This window comes from Ambystoma mexicanum, chromosome 1q (genome assembly GCF_040938575.1).
Source record: "Ambystoma mexicanum isolate Mex_15411 chromosome 1q, UKY_AmexF1_1, whole genome shotgun sequence".
In the NCBI taxonomy this organism is placed as follows: domain Eukaryota; kingdom Metazoa; phylum Chordata; class Amphibia; order Caudata; family Ambystomatidae; genus Ambystoma; species Ambystoma mexicanum.
The window spans coordinates 1,152,794,788-1,152,821,982 of record NC_090922.1 but is presented as its reverse complement, the minus strand read 5'-3'; the positions used below and the strand labels follow the sequence as shown (position 1 = coordinate 1,152,821,982).

The window sequence follows — 27,195 nt, the reverse complement described above, 5'->3', positions numbered from 1 at the left end:
AGCTTAATGACCAAGGTGAGGAACACCCTATATGTCTAGTCAGCTACCAGTTTAGGAGTGGATAACTCAGTTGACCCCAGGTGGAGAAGTTATTTTTCCATTGTATGGTGCCTTAGGAAGTTGAGGTCCTACCTCCATGGGCATGGGACTCACTCCACTGTGTATGCTCCCCCTCAAACCTTGAAGTGGTTGACAGAATTAAGGGAGAGAATCCAAAGTGGCTCAGGGGGTTCATGATTCTGCAGGCCTTGAAGTTCACTCTTGAGCATATGCCAGATCCCAAATGTGGCAATGTTGATGGGCTGTCCAACAGGGATAACTGACTGGAACAGAGGACCCATCCAGAGGTGGATTACTTCCCCCTGTCCCTTAGTCTGGGGGCGGGGGCGTGTGTTGGGTAAGATTCTCTTTACTGCACCTTACCTTCCATCTTTATGGAACCCCTAAACTTTTTGCTTTTACTTTTGAATCTGACCTGTACTTTTTGCAGTACAGTGAAGCCTTAAGCGTCACTGCACTAGCCTTTGCTCATATATTATGGGGAAACTGATATGTCCTTCAGGCTATCAGTACTAGCCGTGTTACTATGTTGCTACTTGTGGTGACTTTTGTATCACTTGTGGTAACTTTTTTATCATTGCGTAAAGCAACTTACACTGCAGTGCAATGGGGTGCATTTTTGTTTTGCCCTAGACTAACACTCGGAGGATTTTTGGTTACTCTACGTGTGCTTAAAAGATGGGCTGGTGGCAGCAGTGACTTTTCCCCACTTTTTGGGGAATTACGTTTTAGCTTTACCGCGTTTGGCTACTAAATGTGGCTACTGGTCAAACATGGCCTTGCCACAAGATTTTTCGCCTGTTGTTTTCCATCTTGTTGTTTAGCCTTCTTCCTGGCCTCAGAGGCCAGGAAAATTCTTATAAGGTCTTCCAGTTTTTGGTGGGCTGCTGGAGGGCTATGAGTATTTGCAGGCAGGATGGGGGCTGGGTCAGTCTGACTCCCACATACTGGTTTCTGTGTGTCTGAGTGGTAGTGTAACAGCCAAACTGCATCAGAGGCCATGGGACGCCATGTGAACACCAAATACCCGTAAACAACGGAGGGGCCCGAAGGAAGCAGTCAATTGTGGTCAGAGGCAGACCTGGGTGCCATCCCGAATTGTCTTGTCTGATTACGGATAGCGGAAACCCTTACGCATGGCCGGTAGTGGGGTTGAGAAATGACGAGGAACCTACGGGTAAGGAACGCGGTAAACACGACACGGGCGATAAGACGGAACAAGGGTTTGCCGGAGTTTGCCACGTGTTCCGCAGTACGAACGACCAACGGGGAGAGGTTGTTGGGCCAAAACGGCACAAACAGGGAGCGGAACAAAGAGTAGCAAAAGAACCGTATAACCTCACACTCGTAAAACAGAGACACGAGAACAAAAAGAAGGATATTAGAAAGTCTTTATCCTTACCAAAGCCAGGCACTTCTGACTATAAAAATCCCAATCTTCACCTCGGGGCACATGGCGGAGAGACATCATGGCGACTGGGAGCATGGAAGGAAGGGGGCGGGGCTTGGGAGGGTTTTTATATCCTCGGACAGAAGGAGAGTCCTGATTGGGTCAAGAGTGGCCAGCCCCTATATAAAATAAAGAGAGACAAAGGACTGATGGGGAGTTCTCTTTCTCATTTCAGAATCGGTTTGGAAGCGAGGAGTCCACAAGTCCATACCAGTGGGCTTACGAAGACTAAACGGAGATTTCAGCCTTACACTCACGGAAACCCGATTGTTATCTCGGCTGGAAAGAGAACTGATACTTGAATGAATATTTTTTCCTTTTCATTTTCTTAAATTAGTCAATAAAGACTGATTTTTGTTAAACTTATATACCTGGTCTGAGTGGTCTGTCACAGGTATGCATGAATGTTCCTGCCATCGGTCCTGAATGGACCACTGCTGGGGTGTGTGTGTGTGGGCTAGTCCTGCTATTGGCTAGTGGGAGTTTCAGCTCCTACCTGGCTTTTAGGATATGAGGACTCCTGCACCCATTCTTCAGTGATCCTGGAGAAACCTGAAGCAGCCAAGTATCCTGTCCAGCTGTGAGATCAGCGAAAAAACCTTAAACCTGACTGAAGGAGGCCTGGCAACCAACTTCTGCTGCAGCCATAGTGGAGCCCTGTCTTTGCTTGTGATCTTCAGTAGTCCTGCAAAGGTGCTACGACCCTTGGAGTGGAGGGACCATCCATTCCCGACGTCTGCTCTGTGCCCTGCCAAAGACAGCCTTCGGAAGTGCCCGGGAACCGTCCTGTGACTGACCAGCTTCGTTTTTGGGCTACCGTGCTAGCAAAGTCACCGCAGCGAGTTACAAACTGAAGGCTCCCCCGTGTGAAATTTCGGCGTCCTAACACAAAGGGGACCCGAGAGACCGGAAAGTCTGACCGCGGCTACTGAGTCCTGTTGCATCGCTGTGCGTGGCGTGCATCGTATGAAACCTGCTTACCTGACCAAAGTCCAGTCCTGAGAGTGGTACTGCATCGAGTGCGTTTGCATTCTTCGACCGAGATCCCTTGCACCAGCAAAATACACCAACCGGAGTGGAGCTCCAACCTGCAACACCTGAAAATCGAGGACTGCTGATTCTGGCAGGAAAAGCAACCTAGGACACCCTTACTTTGTTCCACCAAGTCGGGTCAAGATTCGGAGTAAGGGGATAAGTTACTGAGCTTTTAACCTACCCCTATACTCTAATTATAAGTCAATGGGCTTATAATAGACCTATTTCTAACACTTTTGGCTTTGCCATTACTTGCTTATGCAAGACCTCTGACTGTTGGCACTAATGTTGGGCATTAATCTACAGTGAACCCTAACTCTATGAACACTTCACTGGACCCCCGAGAACCTACCTGCATTTTTTCCCTGCATCATAGGTTTTGTGGAACTGTATCCTGAACAATGGGATACAAGGTCCCAGGAAACTTAGGGCTGGACTATTTTAGCTAGGGATACTCTCTGTGGACCTTTTTGTGCATAATACTGGTCTAACCTTTCCTTTGCAGGAGTATTTGTTTTGTATTATGCTTTACACCCCAGTGAATATATATATGTATTTAGTTTAATAGTGTTGTGTGATAAGTCTACATGCTTGTCATTTTCCCATAGTGTGTTTTGGCCATAATTAAATAACTGTCTTTTTATATATCCTGTATACATTTAATATATGATGGCCATTGTGTGACCTCATTGTGTACCCTTTACAAGCTCACCCCCTTTGAAGAACTTTGCATAGACCGCATGTCACTGCTACCTAAACTGGTTTGGCTACAGCTTCCCAGAGTTGTTCCTGTTAAAATATAGATTGGCCTTCTATACATCTGTCCACCAGGCCAGAGTATAGGTAATCAGTTATAACAGTGTGTAAGCCACATGGCCTGCTGTGCAGGCCCATTCCTTGTCAGCTTGAGTAAACCATTTATTTTTCTGCAGGTGTATTCCTTTTGGTCAATGTGCTTACTTGGGGCAATATAATATAGGGGGAACCCTCTTCCCCCACCGTAACCTCCCTCCATACTATTGGCCCTCGCAAGCTCCTGAAATCCCCTATTCTTACCCCTATTCCCTTTTGGTCTTTATTCCTCAACCTCCTTCCCCCACCTCTCCTTCCCTTTTGGTTTACTTGGCCTCATTCGCTTCTGATAGCAAACAATGTATCACACCTCCTTATAGGAATGACCTAGTCCACTATATGTCAGCCAAGGTGCCACCATTCCTGCTTCACACTCTGCCATCTCATCAGTGAAAGAGGACACAAAAAATAAGTAGCATTCCCAATGGAACCAAAGAAAAATTAGATGTAATAAAGCAATGTTCACCTACACTGATAGTACGTTTGACTTTAGGACAGTTGTTTCTGCTGACACCGCTGGTCTGAATTATAGATTGGCAGGTCAATTCCAGAACATTTGGCCTTTCCTATTGTGGTGGGTCTGAACAAAGGGTCGGACATGCTGAGGACATTCTGTACTCTCTTTAATTATAAGAATAATGAAACCTACCTACCTCTCCCTATTGTTACAGGGAATACCCTAGCTATCGAACGGAACAAAAGGTGCTCTCCAGACGTCAGATGTCAGGAAGTCTAAAGTAAATATGTCCTCCATCCAAACTAACCTATCTATCTACTTCCCTTGGGTCCTCTCCTCAGGTGGCCAGAGAAAGGCTATCACACTTGGAACCTGAACCTGAGGTGAAGAAACGAGGGACGATCACCTGGGTAGATGGTCCTTGGGGATTGGGGACAAGATGTCCTCTGGTGAGACGCAGTATTCTGCATTCCCCTTTCATGGATAGTCCTCTATTTCAGAGGCAGTCACGGGATATTGTAATCTGTCCCTTTGACAACAAGAATGTCAGAATATATTGCCAGTCCAGAGACCTCAGAAAGAGGATGAAAAGGAGATGGGATAAAGGTGAGGTAGGAGAGACATGGTATCCCCCTTTCCCTATTGAAGACCAACCTAACCCTTCCACAGCCTTTATGGGCTATTTCAAGCCAGCCCCCCTAATTTACCCACATTTTTCATCTGACAATACTAAGACAAGAAAGAAGTAACTGGAAGTAGTGAACCTGGATAACATAGTTATCCACTCTAGTACTGGGACGAGGAAGATGCCTGTAGAGTACTGTGAGGGAGAGGTATGTCCCTTTAATTATAGTCCGGCAAGCCACTTTAGAATGCACACCTGCAACCTGTCAAGTGGTTACAGGTGTATAAATGGAGAACCAGAGAACAGTACAGCGAGCAGCAGGGAGGCTTGTGGGGGAAGGACCAGCAGGGGACCCTTTCTGACAGGAGGCAGCTGTGGTGGGACCGGAGAAAGAGCCAGGACGCCGGCCGAGATCCTGCAGGACCTGGGAAGCCTAAGGCGGGAGAGGCTGTGAGGCTGCTACAGTTGTGGGAACCTCCTCATATCAGAGCAAGCAGCTGGTGCTGCGAGCGGGACAGAGGAGAGGGCGTCGTCCGTGTCGTGTAGAGACCACAGAGTTGCTGGTGTGTGCAGGACTGCTGCCAGCGTGCAAGCGAGGCTCGCAGGAGCCGGTCCGACGACCAGAGAACCTGAAGGAAGCAGCAGAAGCTGCCAGAGAGAAAGCTGAAGGAACCGTGAGTGTTGGGGAAGAGCCTAGCGGGCTGCGGATAAGTAACGAAGTATCAAACTAAATGAAAACTTGTAACTAAGCCGCATTATGCATATTAAGTATCAAACTGAATTCAAACAAAGTCAAATGATACATATTGAATATCAAACTGAATGAAAACTTTAGTTTAAGCATATTGAATACTAAATTGAATACAACGTTATGGGCAAAGCAAATAGCACACGAGCAGACAAAGGGAAAGTGCCCAGGTGAAAGTAACACCCAGAAAAGAGCACAAGTGTGAATGATTGCCATAGAGGGGTGGGGCATGAATAAGACCACCTGAAAGTGAACTTTAGGAGCAGATACTGGCTACAGGTGTGCAACACGTTGTGGCAAAGCCTAGAGGCTCACTAGTAGAAGCCAGAAGAGTGTAAACCTACATATAAAGCCAAGAGGAGCAAAGTGAATATGATGATGAATACGTGGGCAGGAACAGAGCAACCTGTGTGGGCTGAAGATCCTAGGGACCCTGGTTGCGTGACCTGTGATGGGTGGACTTTGTGGTCCGACAACTGCGCCTAGACCAGTGAGCCCTGAAATGTAAGAACCAAGAACATTGTGAAATTAACCAAGGAGGAACACTACAAGTGAACTTGATTATTGACATCCCTACATGTTGTTTAGCTTTAGTTGTGAGGGCAAGCATAGGTTTTGGACATAGACTTTTAAGTTGGCATTTGTAGGCTTTACTTAGTTTCGTTCAGGTAGGGAAAGCCCACCTTAGCATAGGGCATAACAAGCCTTCTACCATCGTGACATTTGAGTTATTACATTATTTCTATTGGAACTTTGAATCTGTTGTCTGTGGCTTCATTCATGATGCCTTCACACTACCACTAAATATAACAAAAGTAAATAGGCAAAGAGACTCTTCTTCTCCTGGCCTTCCTTTCCCTCTGGACAGTCTTTTTTAATACAGGTCTCTTCGGCCCATATAGTTCTTAGCGTAATCTGCTTTGATACCCTTTTATCAACTTTTGTAGTTGACTCTTGTCTCCCATGCATTCTGTAGTCCTATCTTTGGAGTACTTTTCCTTCCAACAGTTCCTCACACTCTTTTCATCACATATATGTTCTTTGCAGTCTATTTGCTTAGGCTTTCCCAAATAATGTTTGCCTTGATTCCCTTTTGTCAGAGCCAGTCCTTCCACGGAGGTGGACAGCAGCAGCAGAGAGGGTCCCAATTCCTTTTCTCCCTTGAGTGCCAGTTTATTTCTGAGGAGAACCCTGTCTGTAGCCTGGAGTGTCAATGCTCGCCAGTGTTCTTTTGCCATTTCAGATGCTGGCCCCACAGAGAAACGAGATCCTGGCAATCAGTGAGCCACGAGGTGTGATGCCGGGAAAACTAGAAGCAGTTAACGGCACAAACGAAGCTCCAGCGCCGCAGGGACCTGGTTAAAGAGGGACGCCCATTGCAGAGACTCGGCAATACTGAATAGCTACACAGTGAACGGAGCCGACAAAGACCACTGGTAGTCCCGCAACAAAGGACCGCTTGAAAGACCATGGACCTGGAAGGCTCCCTGAACGTATCCATGGGGTCCTCACCAATAAAGCCCCAGATACAAACTTCAACACTGTTACTCATCGCCTGGCAAGCCCCCGCAGAAAAATAGAAACTGTCTACTGGACTCCCACTCGTGTGACAACCTCTGAGGTCTCCCAGGACACAATGCAGAACGTGAGCAGCGATGGCCAAGAAAATGCCCTGAAACAACCCTTGTGGCGGAAACAAAGTGGTCATGCAAGGCCCATCTGAGGCAGAGAGCTGCAACCTTAGGGAAATGCTTTGGTTCTATGTCTATGGGTCACGCACAGCAGGTCATACCCCTGATTGCAAGACAAAAGGCTGCTTCTTCCCAAGCCGCTGCACGACACCATACCCGCCCCCTAGCCCACTTACTTGCTGCGGCCAACGGCTAGCTGCTTCACTCCTTAGTGTGCTGTTTGCATAACACGCCGCCGTGAGCCCAGGGCACAGCATGGCGCGCTTTTGTGCACAACATTTTGTCCCCCGGGATTCTGCAGAGCATACCAATGATTCATTTTCCATTAGCAGTAAATCTGCAGAGTCCTAACACTCAACTCTGGACGATGACCATTGCAGCAAAGTAGCACAGGTGAACATCTGGCTAGCCCACAGGATGGTTATGAGACTCTTCTGAGTGCTTCCAGTGGCAGGATCGTTGAACGGAAGTTGGGACTGCTTGTTCCTACTGGTTCAGGCTTTAATCTGCAGAGAGACTGGGCTTCGCTGGGCAAGTGAACAAGGTTCTGCTGACTGGCTTCCATTTTCCAAGGTGTGGGCCCTCATAGCTGCTCTCCTTCATAGGAGTCTTGGCTTCAACGATGATCTGTTGAAGCCTGTAGGAGTCCCTCCTTTAATGAGGATTCTGGCAGGAGTTGCCCCTAGCCCACCAATGGTAAGGATCTGCACCATTTAAAGTGGCAGGATGTGTCCAATCCTGGACAGCCTCTGGGTGCAACATCTGCCCAGCAACAGAGACCCTGGCATTGGTGTGGACCATCCCAGCCCCTACATCCAGCCATACACACAGACCACTACTCTGCCTGTGAAAGCTGGAGCTTTTCCTGGGAAAAGGTTTACATGTATGGAAAATCCAGCCTTGGCAGGGCAGGAAGGTCCAACTACAAGCTGGCTAAAGGACAGGTGAAAAGCTAATGGCACAACCATTTTAAATTGTCTGCCTGAATGGCATTATGCAGTCAAATGCAGAAGTGCACACGACTTTAAAAGAGAAACTGTAAGAAAGTATCCGCTGCCACCAGCCCTTCCTAGACGCATCATGCAAGTAACCATAAAGAGCCCAAAAACCAACGTATAGACACAGTGTGTCTGTGCAATACACAGAAGGTGATGTGTGCAGAGAAACGAGAATTTTAGTATTTAGAACAGAGTTCTCCTGCACTGATAGCCATAGCCCCCAAGACAGATGTACTTCTTAGCAGGGTAAGTGAAGTGAAGCAAAAAGGCTACCCTTACCTCCAAAAGTCAGGAAAGGTTCAAAACAATAGCAAAAAGTGTGGTGTCCCATTGATGGCTACGGAGGGAAAGTAGCAACAAGAACATATTTCCTAACATATAACCCTTTGTAGTATTGCTTAAATGAAATACACCATTGAACTTAAATAGTTGCTCCTTGCCCATGATGCAAGTAGTTTGGCAAATTAGACTATATCTGGGGGAATATGCTGGCAGTATCTGAACATGCCAGGCAGTACTGGTCCGAAGATGGATGCTGCATTTGGGAGGACGGGGGCAGAGAACAATGAAGGCAGTCGGGTCTCTTCCCTCACCCTCCATCCCTACTCCTCCCAACTCAAGTGGTTGTGCTTTTATTTCCTTTCCTTCTAGACTTCTGTTGACACTAGAGGTTTTGTTAATGACTTCTTGTTGAGCAGATAACCTGTACTAAATCACAATGTCTGTAATTTACATGAGTAACTAACAAATAGTATTGTTTATTACAGGGGAAGTTGGATGCCATTAATTTAGAAAAAGCAATTGAATTTGTGTTATCCTGCATGAACTTTGATGGTGGTTTTGGATGCAGGCCCGGATCCGAATCCCATGCAGGCCAGGTATGATCACAATTCTTAACCTTGTAGATCAGATTAAGTATGTTGTGACCATTCATTCAATTACTGTCTCCTTTAGATTCAGTGAACCGTGTTATGGGGTATTTAGAATCTTTATAACTGTTTTATTTTAGTGTGCCTTAATGATTACCCTTTTTCCCATTTTGTATTTACTGTGTGCTTATGAATCAGTTTCCTTTTCATCAATCTACAGATGTAAATACATTTTGATGCTTGGGAATCTGCTTCGAAACACATACTGTACATATATCTGACATCTAGTGGTAATTGCAGAGTATTGCATCTTGTTTTCAAAGATTGAAAAGGGACGTTGAGATGGACGTGACTGTAACACTATCCCCAACGTGAGGTGTAGTGTACCCAAGATCCTTCACGCATCGAGACCCCCCCCCCCCCCCCCCCCGATTGTTTTTTTCCGCCATTCTAGTCGGTCGCTGTATGCAAAGCTTGTGTTTCGAGAAATTATTGCTATTATTGCGACTGTTCGACGAACCTCTTCGGCTGTTGCTGTTTTGCAAACCTTTGCGACCTCCGGCTCCCCAACGGCTGTTCACAGCCTTGGCCTTCCAGCTTCGGCCTTACATTACAGCAGGGAAAATGGGGACCCGTCTTCTCTAAATACATCTCTTCTGATAATCCTTTTTCTTTCCTTTTCCTCCTTTTCCATTTCTCCTCTGGCTGCTTGTCTACGCAATTATGGAGAGAACTCCTTTTAAGTTTTGCCCTTCATGCAATGACAGATTTCCATGGAAAAATGCACACAAGGATTGTAACCGCTTTGTACCTCATGACCACGATGAACGGAGTTGCAAGGCCTGTAAACTCATTGGACCCAAAACGCTTAAAAGACTGGCACACCAAGCGGTGGGAAGCCTATGCCATACAGGCCAAGAGTCACTCTCCCTCTGCCGCCGGCACCTCGGACGAGGACTTCTCAACCAGGTTCGGCTCTTTTTCAGAGTCCAAAGACGTTATTGTGGAGTCCGCTAACTCTCGCATGCCCGTCCACAGCCCTGCGAACCATACCATTGGCAGCATGATGGGGATGTCGCACCCTGGCCACAAAGGTACATCTTCTTTTCCTAAGACCAAACACACAACCCCTCAGCCTTCTTTGGCTGACTCATCAAAAAAGCCATCAACGCCCATAGGCCCATCAACACATTTTAAGCTGGGCCTGCTGAACCTACAGGTTCAGGACATGTTGTGCCGTCAGCACAGGGTCCCACAGCTTCGGCCTCACAGAGGGCAATCCCTAAAGTTTCGATGCATGTGTTTGGAGCATCGAGAGATGCGCAGAAATGTGCTTTCTTAGTGAAAACTCACCCTAAATTCTGGGAGAAGCATTCCCAGGCCCCTTCTCATGGCTCTTGGCCCCAAAAGATCACCTCTTTGCCTTTAGGGTATTCCCCAGCCTCCCCTCCCTTGTCACAGACCCTACAAAAGGACCCTGTTCCTTCTGACGCAGCTTTCCCTCTTCCAGAAGATTCTTCCTCTGTCTGGACTAGGGAGAGATGTGCCACTAGATTTTCACCTGTCCTTTAGCCATCTTGTAGTTTAGCGTCAGTATGAACAAAGTGTCATCAATTCATTGATTTTTCAGGAAAGTTTTACATCCTTAAGAGGACTCGTCCCCTTGATGTGTGCCCTAGGTCATTAAAGTCCCCTAGTCTTCACCCTACTGAGGCTCATTTTTCTTCTCCTAAACAACGCTTACCTGATCGATGATAAGGTGCTGTTCAACATTACTATCCTTACGAAAGCTGTTTGCCATTTTAAGTTTCCTACGCAGGAGGTGTGGTGCCTGAATCAGACTTTGTTGAGGATATCCTAAAAATATTCTTTTTTTAAATTCCCCCCAAAGCCACGCATTGAAGAAGTGCATCACTTCGTCTGCTGGCTACAGTACCTGCATAGCTTACAATACAAATCTCCTTGCTGGCTATAATGTCGCCCAGTGGAGTGGGTGGGGGGGGGCCTATGCAAGAGGGTCTGCAGAACGTGCCAGAGCATACTCGGTCACAGCTTCTGGCGGACCTGCACGAGGGCCGTCAAGATGCACAAAACACATTGAAGACTTGCAGAGACTGTGGGTAGGGTATTGGCCGAAGGCACTCTTTTGAAACGCCATGCATGGCTTAACAATTCTGGGTTTAAACCCGAGACGCATGCCTCGCTTATTAATAAACCCATCGAGGAGTCAGACCTCTTGGGCAAGGCGGTGGACGATGCCCTTGAGACCGCGAAAGAGCATGAGACTTTGAAGTCCTTTAATCAGATCTTGGCCAAACCATATGTAAACGCTGGGTCTTCAATACCCGCCGGTCCTTTTGTGGGCAAAATGTTCCCACTCTGTTCCCACTCTGCTCAAGGACTCTGCAACGTTCAGACCCCTCAACAAGGATTTTGGCGTGGCAACGGTAGGGAGAGAAAGGTAACAGCCAGAGGCTCCTGGCCAGCAAATGACTCTGTGGTTCAGGTCCCCTCTCATGCTTCCCCGGTAGGGGGGCGATTAACATACTTCACCCACGCATGGGAAGGAATACCCTCAGACCATTGGTGCTCAAGTCAGTCAGCAGCGGCTATTGTATTGTTTCTCCATCCACCTGCTGAAAAGCAGAAGATTATCTCCAGAACAACCCACATCCTTCTGGAAGAAGTCCAGACACTGCTGCAGAACGGAGCGATTGAGGTCATCCCAGATCTTCAGGTAAACGAGGGTATTTATTCAATATACTTTGTTGTACCCAAAAATAATCTAACCATGCGCCCTGTCTTATGCCTGCATCCTGTGAGCAAATATGTCAAGCCTCAAACGTTTAGGATGACAACTCTTCAGGAAGTAATCCACTTGCTGTTACAAGGGGATTACATGGCCACTTTGGATATGAAGGATGCATACTTTCATATTTCAATGTTACCAGCGCGCAGCAAGTACCTCATGTTCAAGATGGAGAACACTCACTATCAGTTCAAGATACTCCCCTTCGGCATAACCTCGGCCCAGAGGGTGTTTACCAAGGTACTGACGGAGGTGGCAGCTCACCTGGGCAGGCAGTCCTTTCCAGTGTACCCTTCTCTCAATGACTGGCTCATAACCGGAGACTCACACCAGGCTTGTCTAGAGAACACCCGGACAATGGACCTTTTTTAAATGTGTTTTTTTTTTCTTTTTAACTTTCTTTATTGGTTTTACAGAACACTAAATGGTAATGATAGTACCGATAAAAACAACCTCCCCACTCCCCTTTCGAGCACCCCAGTACGGCGCATCAGATTTTATACATACATATACAATAATTAGGTTTGACCATGTTAGTCCTGGTTCTCTTTTATTTCACGTTACAATAAGGTGAATCAGCACTCGGGGGTTTCTCATCAAGCCCAGGTCCGTATTGTCCAAACTTTGTTTCCCCACATACATGGGGTTGTACATACCCATTAGGGACACAGTTGTTGTAGGACTCCCCCCCCCCCCCAACCCCCCACCACCCAAATGCTAGCAAATTTTGCATCCGCACAGCATGGTAGCGCCTCAAAGGATCCCAGTAGTGAAGTAGTCTACTAGCATTGAGAGAATTATTGCATATCGTGATTCTCTTTTCTCACATCTATTCATAAAGTTCAGCCAACTCTGAAAACATGGTGCTTTAAGTTTTCCCCAAGTTTTGGCGATTATGTATCTGGCAGTTAATGTTGCCATCCCCAGCAGTTTCTTTTCTGAACGAGAGCCCCCCTGATCATGACTAACAGCCACAGCCCCGGGGAGTAGTCCCACGGGGACGTTAACATTTGAAACATGTCATCCAAGATTATTTTCCCAAAAGGGTCTGATGCGTGTACAGGACCATGCCACGTGATAGAAATCGGCCGAGTCCCAATCACATCTTTTACAAAGGGGAGATCTCTCGGGGAAGAACCTACACAAGCGGACTGGTGAGTACTAGACTTGGTGCAGGAACTTGTAGTGGGATTAATTAGAGCAGACTATTCAGGGACAGGTTACGTGTCTGTTTGCATACAAGTTTCCATTGCTCTACATTTATCAATGTCCCTAGTGACAGGTCCCACCTGCTTCTATAGTTCTGACCCCCTCACCTCCTTCAGCGTTCTGATCTTGTAGATGATGGACACAAGTTTCTTAGTGGACAGTGGGTTAATCACGTATTGAAGTATTGGAAAGGGGGCAGGGGCTTGCGGGAAACTTGTCCATTTAGATTCGATCACTTCCCTGAGTCGTAAATAGAGCAGCATAGTCACAGCCGTCCATTCGCCTCTAGCCTTCAGGTATCCCATGTTATAAACTGCCCGTTATGTACCAGGTCCCCCAGGGTCAGGACTCCCAGCCTCCTGCAGTGTATCTGGAATACTTCTCATGTGTAATCGGAATCCCACATATTTTACACATAGGGAGGTTCGGGGAATAGCAGGCCTCCCCGCCGGCCACCCGGGAAATTTGCCACCAAGCTTTATATGTGGTTTCCACTGGTTGGATCTCAGATTGTGCCACCTTTCGTTTGTTGCCCCATAGCATTCCCTTTAAGTCATTTTGATAAGCGATTGCTTTTGCTAGAAGTGTGTGCAAGAGTTTGGTCGTGGGGACTGAATCTGTGCTGCCAGTAAATATAAATATAATTTGGGATATTCTAACCCGGCCCGTTTGTAGGGAAGGGCGAGGGAGTCATAGGACACCCTTTCCTATTTATCTGCCCAGGCTAGTCGTACCATCAGGCTCTTAAACCGGGACCAGAAGCTTACAGGGGGCCAGATGGGTGCATTAGTAAATGTATAGAGGAGTTTTGGCAGGATTACCATTTTAGCCAAGGAGATGCAGGCAGCTTGGAAGATGGGTAGGATCCATAATCCCAGCCTGTGTTCCAGTAATTTAAATTGACGACAAGGGGCATCCTTGGCGCGTCCTCTGTGTTGGATGGATATATTCTGAGGTAATTCCATTAGTGTACACTGTGGCCCTGGGTACAGTGCATGGTAAGCGGACCCACCGTATAAATGGAAGACCTAAGACTTTGAACAGAAAGGGCCATTCCACAGAGTCAAAGGCTTTCTCTGCATCTAGTGCGGCCACAGCAATGGGGATTTCCGGGTTGACATTATGCAGAAGCATAAATAGTCGTCTCAAGTTATTTTGGGTTGACCAGCCGGGGATGAATCCAGCCTGGTCCGGGACTACGAGTGCGGGCATGTGCGGTAGCAAGTATTTTAGCTAGGATTGTGTTGTCTAGGATTTTGTTGTGTTGATTAGGGACAGTGGTCTGTACGAGGTGCATTTTTGGGGATCCTTATCTGGTTTAAGGAGCACTGTTACCAGGGCAGTTCTGGTAGATTCGGGTAGGACGCCTGTGGATGCAGCGTTCTCGTACATGTCACGCAGGTGTGGCAGCAGGAGTTCTACGTATGCCTTGTAGAGTTCGGCCGTAATCCCATCCAGGTCAGGGGCCTTTCCGTTGTGGAGGGAGAGAACTGCATTATGGATCTCCTCCTCCGTGAGGGGGCGCGTTCACTGGGTCGGGTCTAGCCACCCCAGGGCTATTTTCCCTTGATATTGTGCTATGGTATCGTGTCCTATGTCTAATTGGGATGTGTATTAGGTGGTCATAGAATTCGCGAAACACACTGTTGATCCCCTCAAGGTCTCTACTAAGGTTCCCACCTGGGTCCCCTACCTCCATAATGGGCACCAGTTGGTGTTCTCATTTGATAACCCAGGAGAGGGCGTGCTAGGCTGGTCACTCTTGCTGTATCTTACAGCTGCAATAGCGTCTCCAATAAACCCTTCCTCTCTGGTTCCCAACAAACTAAACTCCTGTCTTTTCATTTTCTACGTGTTACGTACCTCTAGCGAGTCTCTGGATCCCTGCTGAATCTCCAAGTCTTTAATAGAAGTTTCTAGTGCAAGCATGGGCCTGCATAGAGCTTTCAGATCCCCTCCTCCTTTCGATATGCAACATCCCCTAATATACACCTTAAAGTCCTCCCAGATCACCCCCGTGTCAGGGACCGAGCCTGCATTAGTTTGAAAGTAAGTGTGTATATCCTTTCCAATTTCTTCACGGAACACTGCATCATCTAGTACGCCAGTCAGCGTAATTGTTTCATGGGTTTAGATGGCCCTGCGATGTAAATTAACACCAGGGAGTGGTCCGAGAGGGATCGGGGGAGCATGTCTGCCTCAATTACATTACTAGCCACGGGGGTTGTTACCCCATGATGTAGTTTAGTCTGGAGGAGCTACCATGCACACTTTAATAGAAGGAGTATACCCTGTCAGCGGCGCGCATCCTGCGCCATGTATCGTATAGACCGTGATAGTCTGCTATGGCGGTCAATCCCTGGCCTGCACGTGGTTGTGTGTGTTGCACTGTAGATGCTCTATCCATGTCTAAAGTGATGGCCATGTTAAAATCACCCACCCACACAATGCAATAGTCCGGGAACTTATGATCTGGTCAGTGCAATGGTGAAAATTCTGACAAGTCTGTGTTTGGGGCGTATATGTTAATCAGAAGAAGTTTTAATCCGGAAATCTCCCCTACCAGTAGAATATACTGACCTTCCCCATCTCCAATCTGTTCATGTAGTTTAAATTCTAAGGAGCGGTGCATATACGTGGCCACTCCCTGGGAATGTGAGGTGTACGAAGATCAATACCTGTGTATTCCCCAGGGTCCCTCCCTGCATTAGATGAGTTTCATGCAGGCGTAACATTTTTACGTTATGATTCTTGCCATCATTCTTTATCAGACAGACTTTTTTCTGATTGGTAAACCCGCGTATATTCCATGACATTACGTTGTCCAGTTTTCTCATCACTTTAGGCATTCCCACATTGCGAACAGTAGTGGGGATTGTCGAGACCTATGGTACTCACTTGGTTCGGTTGTGGTCGGACTAATAACCGGATTGTTACCATGTTATGTATTGGACATTGGTTCACTCTTATCTGCACCATGCTCGAATTCCTCACCCTACCCCCTTTATAAACCTGTTGAAAGAACACATACTATACCAAACCCCAATAATAGCCATCCCCCACCCACAGCAGAAACCTAAACCTACCGGCTCCCATATCCCCCCTATGCCCCGACCAAACCATCCCTCATTATCAAACACCAAACAGTGTCCGCAGTGACTGGGGATATCGGGGAGCCGCAGGAAGCTAGTTTGCATCTTCCTGCAATGGCCATGTCTTACTTTTGCGTTCTCATCCCCCCATCTGTAACTCACCATCTGCAGTCTCTGGGCAGCAACATAGCGAACCAGAGTCGGGTAGGCCAGTGCGAAGCGTTCATCAACCTCTGGGGACGTAAAGAAGGTTACTCTACCGTTGTGAACCACTCTGAGTTTGGCAGGATAAAGAATTGAGTACCAAATCTCCTTTTTCAGCAGGGTGTCTTTTACTGTCTGGAAGGTTTTCCTTTGTTCCTGGACTAGTGAAGAGAAGTCTGGGAAAAGGCAAATAGTAGCAGACGCCCACCGTAGTTCTTTCCTGTCTCTGGCAGCACAAAGTAGGATATCCCTGTCACGATAGCTGAATATTCTGGCAATGATGGTGCGTTCCAGCACCCCAGGGGGGGTTTCGCCGCCAATGATCCATGTGCCCTTTCCACCATGAACATGCTCGTGACCGGGGGTTCCCCCAGAACTTCCATGAACAGTTTTTTTCACAAATTTCTCCGTTATCAATTGGTGTGGACTCTTGTATTTCCAGGATGGGGATGTTATTCCGTCTTGATCTTCCTTCCAGGTCTTCGTTCTTCACCACCACTTTTTTGACTGTTTGTTGAAGTGCGGCCACTTCCCGTTGCAGGGCAGTCACCTTGTCCTTGCCTTCGTCTATCTGCTGCTCTACCTCAGTCATTCGTCCTCAGAGTTTATCATTCGAGGGGATCGGGTCCTCCGACGTATTCCATATCTATGACAGGTAATCACCACAGCTGTGCTGCTTCGGAAACTTTTTCCTGCGTCGATGACGTCGGTGCGCCGTCGTCGAGGACCTCCTCCGACGTCATCCGATTTGATAAGTAGGACGCACGACGCCCGTAGCCTCAGTTCCGTTTTTTCCGCGAACGTGTTGCTACGTGAATCTCGGTTACGCCTCGACTCTTTGGAGTTCTGTTCATCTCGGTTCTTCGAACCTGTTCGTTTTTGTGAGAAAATCCTTCGTAAGAAGATGTCTTCTACTTCGTCTTCGACCCCGCGTCCGGGCTTCAAGAAGTGCGGGGAGTGTGGGTCCAAGATGTCGGTGACGGACTCGCACAACGCCTGCCTTTGGTGCCTCGGGGAGGCCCACGACACGGATGACTGTATCGACTGCCAGTTGCTCACGTCCAAAGCCTTACGAGAACGTAAGAAGTTGTTGTCGGTAGGTCGGGTGTCCAAGCCCCGGAAGTCGAAGTCTGCGGGGCTTTCGACGGATGATTCGAGAGTTGACTCTCTGCGTCGTTGTCGGAAGTCTCGTGGGTCTCCTTCTAGGAGTCGGTCTCGCCAGTCCTCGGCCTGTTCGAGGCATTCTCGGAAGCGCCGACAGCGGTCGTCTTCCAGGTCCTCTTCTGAGGACTCTGCCCGGCACGTCGCTTACCCCAACAGCCGTGCGACGCCAGAGGAATGGGCTTCCTTTGGGAAGAAAATGCTGCCGATTCTCAAGTCGCAGGGTACTAAGCCGTCCGCGCCCCCGAGTGGGGTTGGCCGTGAAAGGTCGAGAGACACCGCTCGCAAGAGTGGTCGGCACGAGTCACGGGAGAGGTCCCGTTCGGACAAGGGGACTTGTCCTCGACGTACCCGTTCCAGGTCCCGGTCTTCGACGCGTTTGTGACCGTGTGCACCTGTGATGTCTTCAAGGAAGACATCGACGCTTGAGGCGTCGAGGGCGTCGACAGGCTTTCTCGAGGCTCCGGCTCCTAGGAAGTCGTCGAAGTGTCGACGCTTAGGTCGTCGAAGGCACACTCGGAGCTCCGGCTTCGAGGACTGTGTCGACGCCGCCGATCCTCTCGGCGCTGCATCCGACGTCGACGCCGATCCTCTTGGCGCCGATGCCTGTTCTCTCGACGCCAGCGCTGATTCACTCGATGCCTTTCGAGGCTGGGGTGTCGGAGGTACCCCATGGCACGGGGGAACCCCCTAGAAAGGCTCTGGTTAAGAGCAAGCACTCTCGGGTGCCTTCTTTTCACCACCTGTAATATATTTCTGAGGTGGATGAGGATTCTGATGGCCTGGTTCCTAGTCAGGTTCTAGATGAGATGGTCTCGGGCCATAGTCAATTTGACGATTTGAGGCAGTCACTGCATGATGCCAGTGGACCGGACACCTCTCCGGAGGTGGAGTTTTGTAGGCCTGAGCCTGGCTCTCATGCCGATTCCTCGTACCAGCGCCTTATGGCTAGGGTCTCCGAGTACTTGGGATGGTCGGCTCCCCCAGGGGAGTTTGTGCAGGATGATCTCAGACATCCTTGATGTTGGTCCCCCAACTGACCCGGTACTGCCGTTTCATATGGCTCTACAGAGAAGGGTGGCGGTGACTTGGACTGCTCCGGAGAGTCTCTCGGCGGTGGGCAGGTCCTTGTCGCGAAAATACCGTCCAGCCAGTAGCGACCCCTGCTACTTGACAAGGCACCCCACTCCGGAGAGTTTAGTGGTGCAGGCGGCCACGGCCCCGGCAAAGCAGGCGTCGTACCCTACCATCCCTCCTGATAGGGTCGACAAACGGTTTGATGGCTGGGCGAAGAAAGTGTTTCTTCAGGTGGTATGGCGCTTCAGGTGGCCAACTCCATATGTGCCTTGTCTCGTTTCACACACACTCTGTGGAACTCTGTTGCATTAGCGGCTGAACATATTCCCGAAGTGGACGAACGGGATGGTTTCCTTGCTATGGTCCAGGATGGTAAGGATGCCATGTGTGAGTCCGTTCAGACGGGTTTGGACATGGCTGAATGCGTCAGCAGGTCCATGGCGGTGAGCACCGTGATACGCAGGTTTGCATGGTTGCGGAAGTCGGGGTTTGCTCCTGATGTGCAGTCCCGGCTCCTCAACATGCCCTTTCACGGTGAACACCTTTTTGGCAGCAAGGCTGACGAGAGCCTTGAGAGGTTGCAGACCTCCAAAGCTGAAGCAAAGTCGTTGGGCGCTGCAGTTCGCCAACCTCCGCCTTTTCGACCTAGGGAACAGCAATGGGACAGCGAAAGGTGGTTCCTTTCGCTATTACTTGTCCTTCAGTAAAGCGAGAGGAGCTGGCAGTCAAAGAGGCCAACGCAGGGGTACCAGAGGTGGACGACAGGGTACCCGTGGTGCCAAGGCCGCTCGGGCAGTTGCCTCTTTGCCCTCAGGTAACGCCGCAGCCGCTACCACTCAGTCATGAGGCCATGTCCCATGGTTTGCCGGTTGGGGGAAGGCTGGCGCAGCATCTTGTAGAGTGGCGTGCCATTACTTCAGATGTGTGGGTTCTGGAGATCATAACCCACGGCTACTATCTTCCCTTTCGGCAGAGGCCTTACGACAATCCACCAGGGAACCTCTCTTTGAAGAGTCCGGATCCGCTCCTTGCGCAGGAAATTCAAGCCCTGCTGGAGAAAGGCGCCATAGAACTGGTGCCTGTAGCGGAGAGGAAAAAGGGATGGTATTCCCCTTATTTTTTGATTTCGAAGAAAGACGGGGGATTGAGACCCATCATGGACTTGCGCGGTTTGAACAAACTCCTAAGGAAGGACAAGTTCAAGATGGTTACTCTCTCTCAAGTCCTCCAGGCCCTTCAGCTTCAGGACTGGTTGGTGTCTCTCGACCTCAAGGATGCTTACTTCCATGTGCCGATCCATCCCAAGCACAAGAAGTACCTGAGGTTCGCGGTTGGCAACTCGCACTTTCAGTTTCGGGTCCTGCCGTTCGGATTGACCTCCGCCCCGAGGGTTTTCACCAAGCGCATCTCAGGCAAGGGGGGGATTCACGTCTACCCCTACCTGGACGATTGGTTGATCAGGGGGAGCTCTCCCGAGCAAGTCCTGGATCATCTGTCCGTCACCTGCCTCTCCCTTCACAGGCTGGGCTTCTCCCTCAATTTAAAGAAGTCCCATTTGACGCCAACACAGCGGTTCCAGTACATCGGAGCAGTGCTCAACACTTCCCTGGGGCAGTGTTTTCCTCCCCAGGTGAGGGCTCTTCACATTCAGCAGATGGTGCACAAGTTTCAGCATGCCCAGACGCTCCCAGCGTTCGAGTTCTTGAGGTTGCTCGGCCTCATGGCATCCTGCATTCTTCTGGTGCCGGAGGCTCGCCTGCGGATGAGATCTTTGCAGTGGGCACTCAAGATGCAATGGTCGCAGTCCTCCGGCAGGATGTCGGACCCGGTTCAGGTGCCGCCCTCGGTCGCCCAGGACCTTCTGTGGTGGGCCGTCGAAGGCATCTTGATGAAGGGGGCTGTTTTGGCTTCCCTGGCCGGAGGTGACGATCGTGACGGATGCATCCCTCACGGGATGGGGAGCTCATGCCAACAAGCTGACAGTCAGCGGTCGTTGGTCTCTGTCGGAGTCCAGACTCCATATCAATCTGTTGGAGCTGAGGGCCGTCGGGCTAGCCCTGAAGGCTTTTCTGCCGACTGTGCGAGGAAAGAATGTCCTGGTCCTGACGGACAACACAGTGGCCATGCACTACCTCAACAAAAAGGGGGGGGCCAGGGTCACTTCCACTGTGCAGGGAGGCGATGCAGCTCGAGTTCTGGGCCATCCAGCAGGAAGTTTCGATCTCGGCAGTTCATCTGGCCGGAGACGAAAATGTGACGGTGGACGCTCTGAGCAGGCAGAGCACGATCTCTCACGAGTGGGAGTTGGCTCAGGAGATTCTCCTGGAGATCTTCGCCCTTTGGGGGACCCCTCAAGTGGATCTCTTCACCTCCAGTGTCAACCGGAAGTGCGAGAGGTTCTGCTTGCGGGAATTTCCTCCAAAAGGAGCCTTAGGAGACGCGTTCGTGGTGGAGTGGTAATTCCCGCTGCTGTACGCGTTTCCTCCAGTCCCCGTCATCCCGCAAGTGCTGCAGAGGTTACGGAAGTTCGGTTCCCGGATGATCCTCATTGCTCCGGCGTGGGCTCGGAGGACGTGGTACCCGGACCTTCTCGACTTGTCCATCTGCCCTCCACGTCGTCTTCCCTACCGAGACGATCTGCTCTCACGGGAGGGGGGTCAGGTTCTCCATCCAGAGGTCAGATCCCTCAACCTTCACGCTTGGCTTCTGAAAGGTTGAGGTATAAGGATTGGGACCTCCCTGAAGACGTGATGGAGGTGTTGCTCTCGGCCCGAGGGCCAGCAACAAAGTCTCTGTACCGTTGCCGTTGGCGTAAGTTCTGCAACTGGTGCAGAGTTCAGAATGTGGATCCTTTTGCATGTGACATCCCCATGGTTCTGTCCTTTTTACTTGCTTTGGCCCACAGGGGCTTGCAAGTGGGTACCGTTAGAGGTTACCTGGCAGCGCTGTCCATCTTTAAGCGCTTGTCTGAAGAGTGTTCCTACTTCAAAATTCCTTTAATTTCACAGTTTCTGAAAGGGCTCACTAATGTGTTCCCTCCGTCGCCTTTCCTGGTGCCCGGTTGGGATTTGAACCTTATTCTTAAGTTTCTTATGGGTGCTCCGTTTGAGCCTTTGCATTCTTGCCCTTTGAGGCTGTTGACTCTGAAAACTGTGTTTTAGTTGCGGTTACTTCTGCTCGCAGAGTGAGTGAGTTACAGGCACTTTCAGTTAAGCCTCCCTTCACTGTTTTACATAAGGACAGGGTTGTCCTTAGAGTTCGTCCTTCATTTCTTCCGAAGGTAGTGACGGAATTTCATTTGGCCCAGAAGGTTGTTCTTCTGGCATTCTATCCTCCTCCGCACCCTGGTAAGGAAGAGGAGAGGCTCCATAGGCTTGATCCTAGGAGAGCTTTAAGCTTTTATGTTTCACGCATATCCCGGGTCAGAGTGGGCGACCAACTCTTAATTGGTTACGCTGGAAAGCATTTGGGACAAGCTGTGACGAAACAGACTTTGTCTCGCTGGATTATTTTGGCCATCTCGGAGTGCTACAGCTTGGCGGGTAAGGACCCACCGGCTGGCTTGCGGGCCCATTCTACCAGGGGTATGGCTGCATCTACTGCCCTGCAGAGGGGTGTTCCTATCCGCAACATCTGTGATGCCGCCACCTGGGCTTCAGTACATACATTTGTATGTCACTATTCCCTCGATTCCATCCGAGGACAGGATCTGGCCTTTGGCAAGGCGGTCCTTTGCTCTGCTATTTGATTGGCAATTCTAAATTTTGATTCTAAATTCTTTCCCTCCTCCTTGCTCTGGTACTGCTTTGGGAGTCTGTCATAGATATGGAATACGTCGGAGGACCAAATCCCCTCGAAGAACAAGTTACTTTCTTACCTGGTAACGTTCTTTCGATGGGATGGTCCGACGACGTATTCCATATCGCTCTCTCCCTGCCTTCCCCGCTGCAGAATTTCTTTTGCGATTGCAGCTTACGTTCCGCAAGGCTGTGTGTCTGACTGGTAGTAGACTAATGTCACACGTTCTGGGGGAAAAAACTACAACTGAGGCTACGGGCGTCGTGCGTCCTACTTATCACATCGGATGATGTCGGAGGAGGTCCTCGACGACGGCGCATCGACGCAGATGCCGAAAAAAGTTTCCGAAGCAGCACAGCTGTGGTGATTACCTGTCATAGATATGGAATACGTCATCGGACCATCCCATCGAAAGAACGTTACCAGGTAAGAAAGTAACTTGTTCATTTGTATGGCTGAGATGTCAACTTTTCAGGTAAGGGCATCAATTTTTTAACCAAGGGTGTCTGTGTTGCTTTTCAGGGCCAGTAGTGTTTGGTTTAGGGCCGACACATTCAGTTGGGTGGGTCCCTAGTTCTGCTCTGGAGGGGGTTGCGGCTGATCCGGCCACACAAATTGATCCATCTTGGCCTGTCTTTTGGGGATGCCCATTGCACAATGTCCACTGTGACTATGCACTCTGTCCGTGCTTCTTTGTCCCGTGATGTAGTTTGTCATATCACGTGGGTGAGGTGGGTTATCTGAGGACCCCGATGGTGCACCTCCCCTCTGTTGGGGGTCGGACAGGGGATCCGATACGAGAAGATGTGCCGAGATAGTCGGTGTCTGTTTGACTCAAAGCACTGGTACTTCTCAGGTAGGTGTAAGGATGTAGCTTATGTCGTGAACCTTGTTGCAGGGCCCGTCCGGCAAAAGTCGCCGGTGTCCGCGGGTGTCGTACTCCCAGTTTTATGGTGAGGATGTCGTGGTGGGCCTCTCTGGGACAGAGGGGGCGAGATCTGCGATAGTTGCCCCCCCAGGCAGTTCCCCATTTGCTGATGCGCCTCCTTGATGGTGGATAGCCCCCTCACACCTGGGGCATATGGGTAGAGGGGTTCAAGTTCTGACAAGTTCCAGGTGTGTGTGATGATGTAGCCCCTGCAGCGGTGTATGCCACAGGGCCTGTCCATCACAGGTCGCCGGGTCTGTGTTGCAGTGGTTCCGGTTTTGTGGAGAGGGTGTTGTGGTGCAGTGCCCCTAGGTGGTGCTCTGCCCGCTGTGTTCCGCGCCCCCTCCAAAGCGTGCTGCCCCTCACTTTGAGCGTATGAGTAGTAGTGCTCAAGTGTTGACAGGTTCCAGTAACGTGTTACGAGGTAGCCCCTGCAGCTGATTATGCCACGGGAGCCGTCTGGCAATGGTTGCCTGGTCCATGGTGCAGTGTTTCCGGATTAGCAGGGAAGATCTTGTGATGTGCCCCCCCCGGTGCAGGGGGGGCAGCTCCTCCGCAACGGGACTTGCGCAGCAATCTGCCCGCCGCATTCGGTGCCTCCTCGATGGAGGTTAGTCCCTCATAAGTTTGGTTGAGGAGGCGCGCTCCCATTCTGGGGCCGCTGCCGCACATACAAGGGGAAGGGGCCTGGTCGTAGAGGGCTCCCGTACCCCGTTTGGCGTTGCTTGGAAAGTTGGGCCGGTCCCACGCTGCGGGTCCGGGGCCTCTGACACCAGCCCGCAGTGTTGGATCAGCTGCACTGGAGGGGGCCTCACCTGAAACATTTGCGGCGTAAGCGGGGTCTCCACATCATCGGGGACACCCCCCCGGTACCATCAGGCAGGATCCACCAGGACCGATCCTGCTCTCTGCTCACCACAGTGTCGTATCACATAGGGAAGCGGGCTCCACGGTGTCGCAGTAGGGGGCTCAGTCCAGCGGGTGTTTCGTGCACCGCACCGGGGGCACGCAACGGCTAACTGTTTTGATCTGTCACTGCCCCTATCAGTCACGGAATCATGCCGTGAGTTCCAGAGAGAAACAGGGGCTCAGGATGCCGGATATTATGGAAGGATTTTGTGCCTTTGCCGGAGCTTCTCAGGCTGCGGCCATTTTCTAGCAAATGGCAAGTTCCCCCGGTTGATGATCAAATGGCTTTCAACAACACGTTAAAAAAGGCAGCGGAATTCTTAAAAATTGCCACGCTTGAGGCATTGCCTGAACAGGATTTCGCAGAAAACATTATTAATGACAAGCCTCCGGCAAGCCAGTCTATCCCTCTCTTGAGCTCTGTAAAGAGACGGCTGGCCCCTTCTTTACTCGCACCCGCTCAGACTAGGGCTGTGATCCCAAGGGTCGAAAAACTCTTCCGGCCCTCCCCCACCGACCCGCTTTATATCAAAGGGCACTCAAACCCAGACTCGCTGGTGGTGACCAACACTCGCAAGAGAGCAGGGGTCCCCCTTGCCACGGGAGAGTCACCCCCGGACAAGGAGTCCAAAAGGTTGTATGTCTTAGGCAAACGGGTCATGTCGGCGGCTGCTTATACTGTCCGGATTGCCAATAACACGACGTTACTGGCAAGTTACGTCGACACCCAATTGAGCCTACTCCAGAAAGGCCTCCAGGAGGTTCCGGAACCAACCAGAGCTAAGCTTCTCGCCATTGTCTCGGAGGGCAAACTTGCCAATCTAAATGTTGTAAAGAATACCCTGGACTCTGCAGAGACAGCAGGCAGGTCTCTCGCACAGGGTACTCTCCTAAAGAGACACGCGTGGCTGCGCACGTCGGGTTTCAGGCCTGAGACCCAGGCATCCATCAATAAAGAGGCCAACCTCTTCGGGAAGGCGGTAGACAATGCGTTGGAGACAGCCAAGAAGGAGCATGAGACTATTAAGTCGCTGCACCAGATTTCCCAAAAACCCTCTTCACATTGGGTGCAGCATTTCTCAGCGGTCCTTTCGAGGACAAGCCCGCGCCGCTCAAAATAATTTTGGTACGGGCAACTTCAACGCAAGTCAACCGGCTGCAAGCCCCACTTACTACCCCCAGAGGGGTCAGAAGCACGGAAAGAATAGAGGCATAGGCTCCAATTCCAGAGGTGCGTCAACCTCGAGTCAGAAATGACCACCAAGTTCAGTTCCCCTCCCGGTCTCCCCGGTCGGGGGGCGATTAACATCTTTCCTCAAGGCATGGGAGGGGATAACTTCAGACCAGTGGGTATTAAAGACAATCGCCCACGGTTATTGCGTGGAATTCGCCCGACCCCCACAGTTCAGATCGCCGAAACATCGACGCCTTTCACCGGAACATCTGCAGATCCTGGTCCAAGAGGTGGAGGCACTGCTGGGAAAGGACACCATAGAAGCCGTCCTGATTCTTCAGGTAAACGAGGGTATTTATTCAATGTACCCGAAAAGGATCTGGCCATGCGTCCTGTTCTAGACCTGCGCCCAGCGAACAAGTTCATAAAGCCCCAGAAGTTTTGCATGGTAACACTTCAGGAGGTGATCCCATTGCTAAAACAAGGGGACTTCATTTTATTTTCAAATTTGTTTATTGGCATTTATTATTTAACACATTTGCAGGACAGCATATATGCCCAAGGTTCAAGGATAATGAGCATTACTGAGAAAAACAATAACAAACGAACAATACATTAACTTTCTCCCAATGATTCGCGTGTTGAGCAGATGCCGCCCAGTGGGCCGGGGGGTGTGGGGGGGGTTCTAGGTGGTTTGAAGAGGGGGGAAGAAAAAAAAAAGGGGGGAAGCGGCATGAGGGCTTGCAAGCTCTAGTCACAGGTCTGTTTTACGGTGGACACATACCAGTTCATGGGGGCTTGTCATCTGAGGAGTATAACAGGGAGTCTGTGAGTTCCTTTCAAGCTTCCAGGGCCATACTAGAGTCATCTGTGGATCTGGTTACACTGTCCTCCCAAGCCGAAGTTTCTGCTCGTGTCCAGCGTTTCAGCTCAGAGTACCAGCTTTTCTGTTGGGGCCCAGCTGCTTTCTTCAGGACATTGCCATAGTCCTTTTTGCCAGTATGCACATAATGTCCATTAGTCTGGTGAAATGCTTTATTTTAGCCGGCCTAGAATACGTGCCCAATAGGCATTCCTCTGGGGTCCATTTGTATCCGGTCGCCCCCATATTATTGCTTGTCTGCTGTATGGCGGTCCACAAGGATTGCGTTCTAGTGCACCACCAGAACACATGAATCAAGTCTGCATTACTCTGTCCACACCATGTGAAATTGGAGGGTAACTTGTTATTGAGTTTTGTAAAGCCTGGATGGCGTCAAGTATGTTCCATGTATCAGGTTAAGTTGTATTTGTCTGAATCTGTGTTTTCTAGAGACAGATTTAGGGAATGACAAGGCCCTCTCCCATTCTTCATCAGACATTTCCCGGCCTATGTCCGCTTCCCATTTGCCTCTCAAATTGGCACTCCGTGGGTTGGGGATGTCGCTTAGTTGGGCGTATATCTGGGACACCGGTTTCCATCCTTCTCCCAGAGTGTAAAGAAGCGTAATTAAGGGGTTTGGATCCGGTTCCTCTGGCCATGTCATCCACTTGGTACGTGCTGCGGTTCTCAACTTCTGGTACCACAGGAACTGGCCTGTTTCTTCTTCCTGGAGTGTTTCAAAATCTTTAAAAACCCTGTCCATAAACAGGTCCCCCCATGAGTATATCCCCTTTCCTTCCCAGTGTCTGAGGTGATGCAGATCTGTGACGGATCCACATAGGTCCGAGATTAGTGGTATGTCCGGGGCGTTCTGGTGCTTGGTGCAAGTAAAGGTTTCTGTCCTGCGCCAATTTTTTTGTCCCATGGCGGCTATGAAAGGGGCATTCCGCATTAGGTGGGAAGGGGCCCAGATGAGTTCTCTCATGTGCAACGGGGATATTAGGGTCTGTACAGAGGGGGCTCAGATGTGACTTTGTCTGCTAGCCATTTGGTGATGAAACTAAGCTGTGCCGCCAGATAATACTTTTCGAAGTTTGGGAGTTGGATTCCCCCCTGGGTGTATGGCAGCATCAGGGTGGAGAGTGCTATTTTGCGTCTTCCTGACCCCCACAAAAAGTCCCGGATTA

General features: G+C 50.0%; 1 protein-coding gene across 2 annotated transcripts in view; it reads left to right on the top strand.

The window, feature by feature from the left end:
* The window catches only part of RABGGTB (Rab geranylgeranyltransferase subunit beta), a 497,685-nt gene that overhangs the window by 195,422 nt on the left and 275,068 nt on the right, over positions 1-27,195 (top strand). For both annotated transcript variants that reach the window (XM_069641892.1, XM_069641893.1), the window contains one exon: positions 8,684-8,794. In XM_069641892.1, the coding sequence (XP_069497993.1) occupies positions 8,684-8,794 (111 nt within the window). The remainder of the gene's footprint in view (positions 1-8,683; positions 8,795-27,195) is intronic.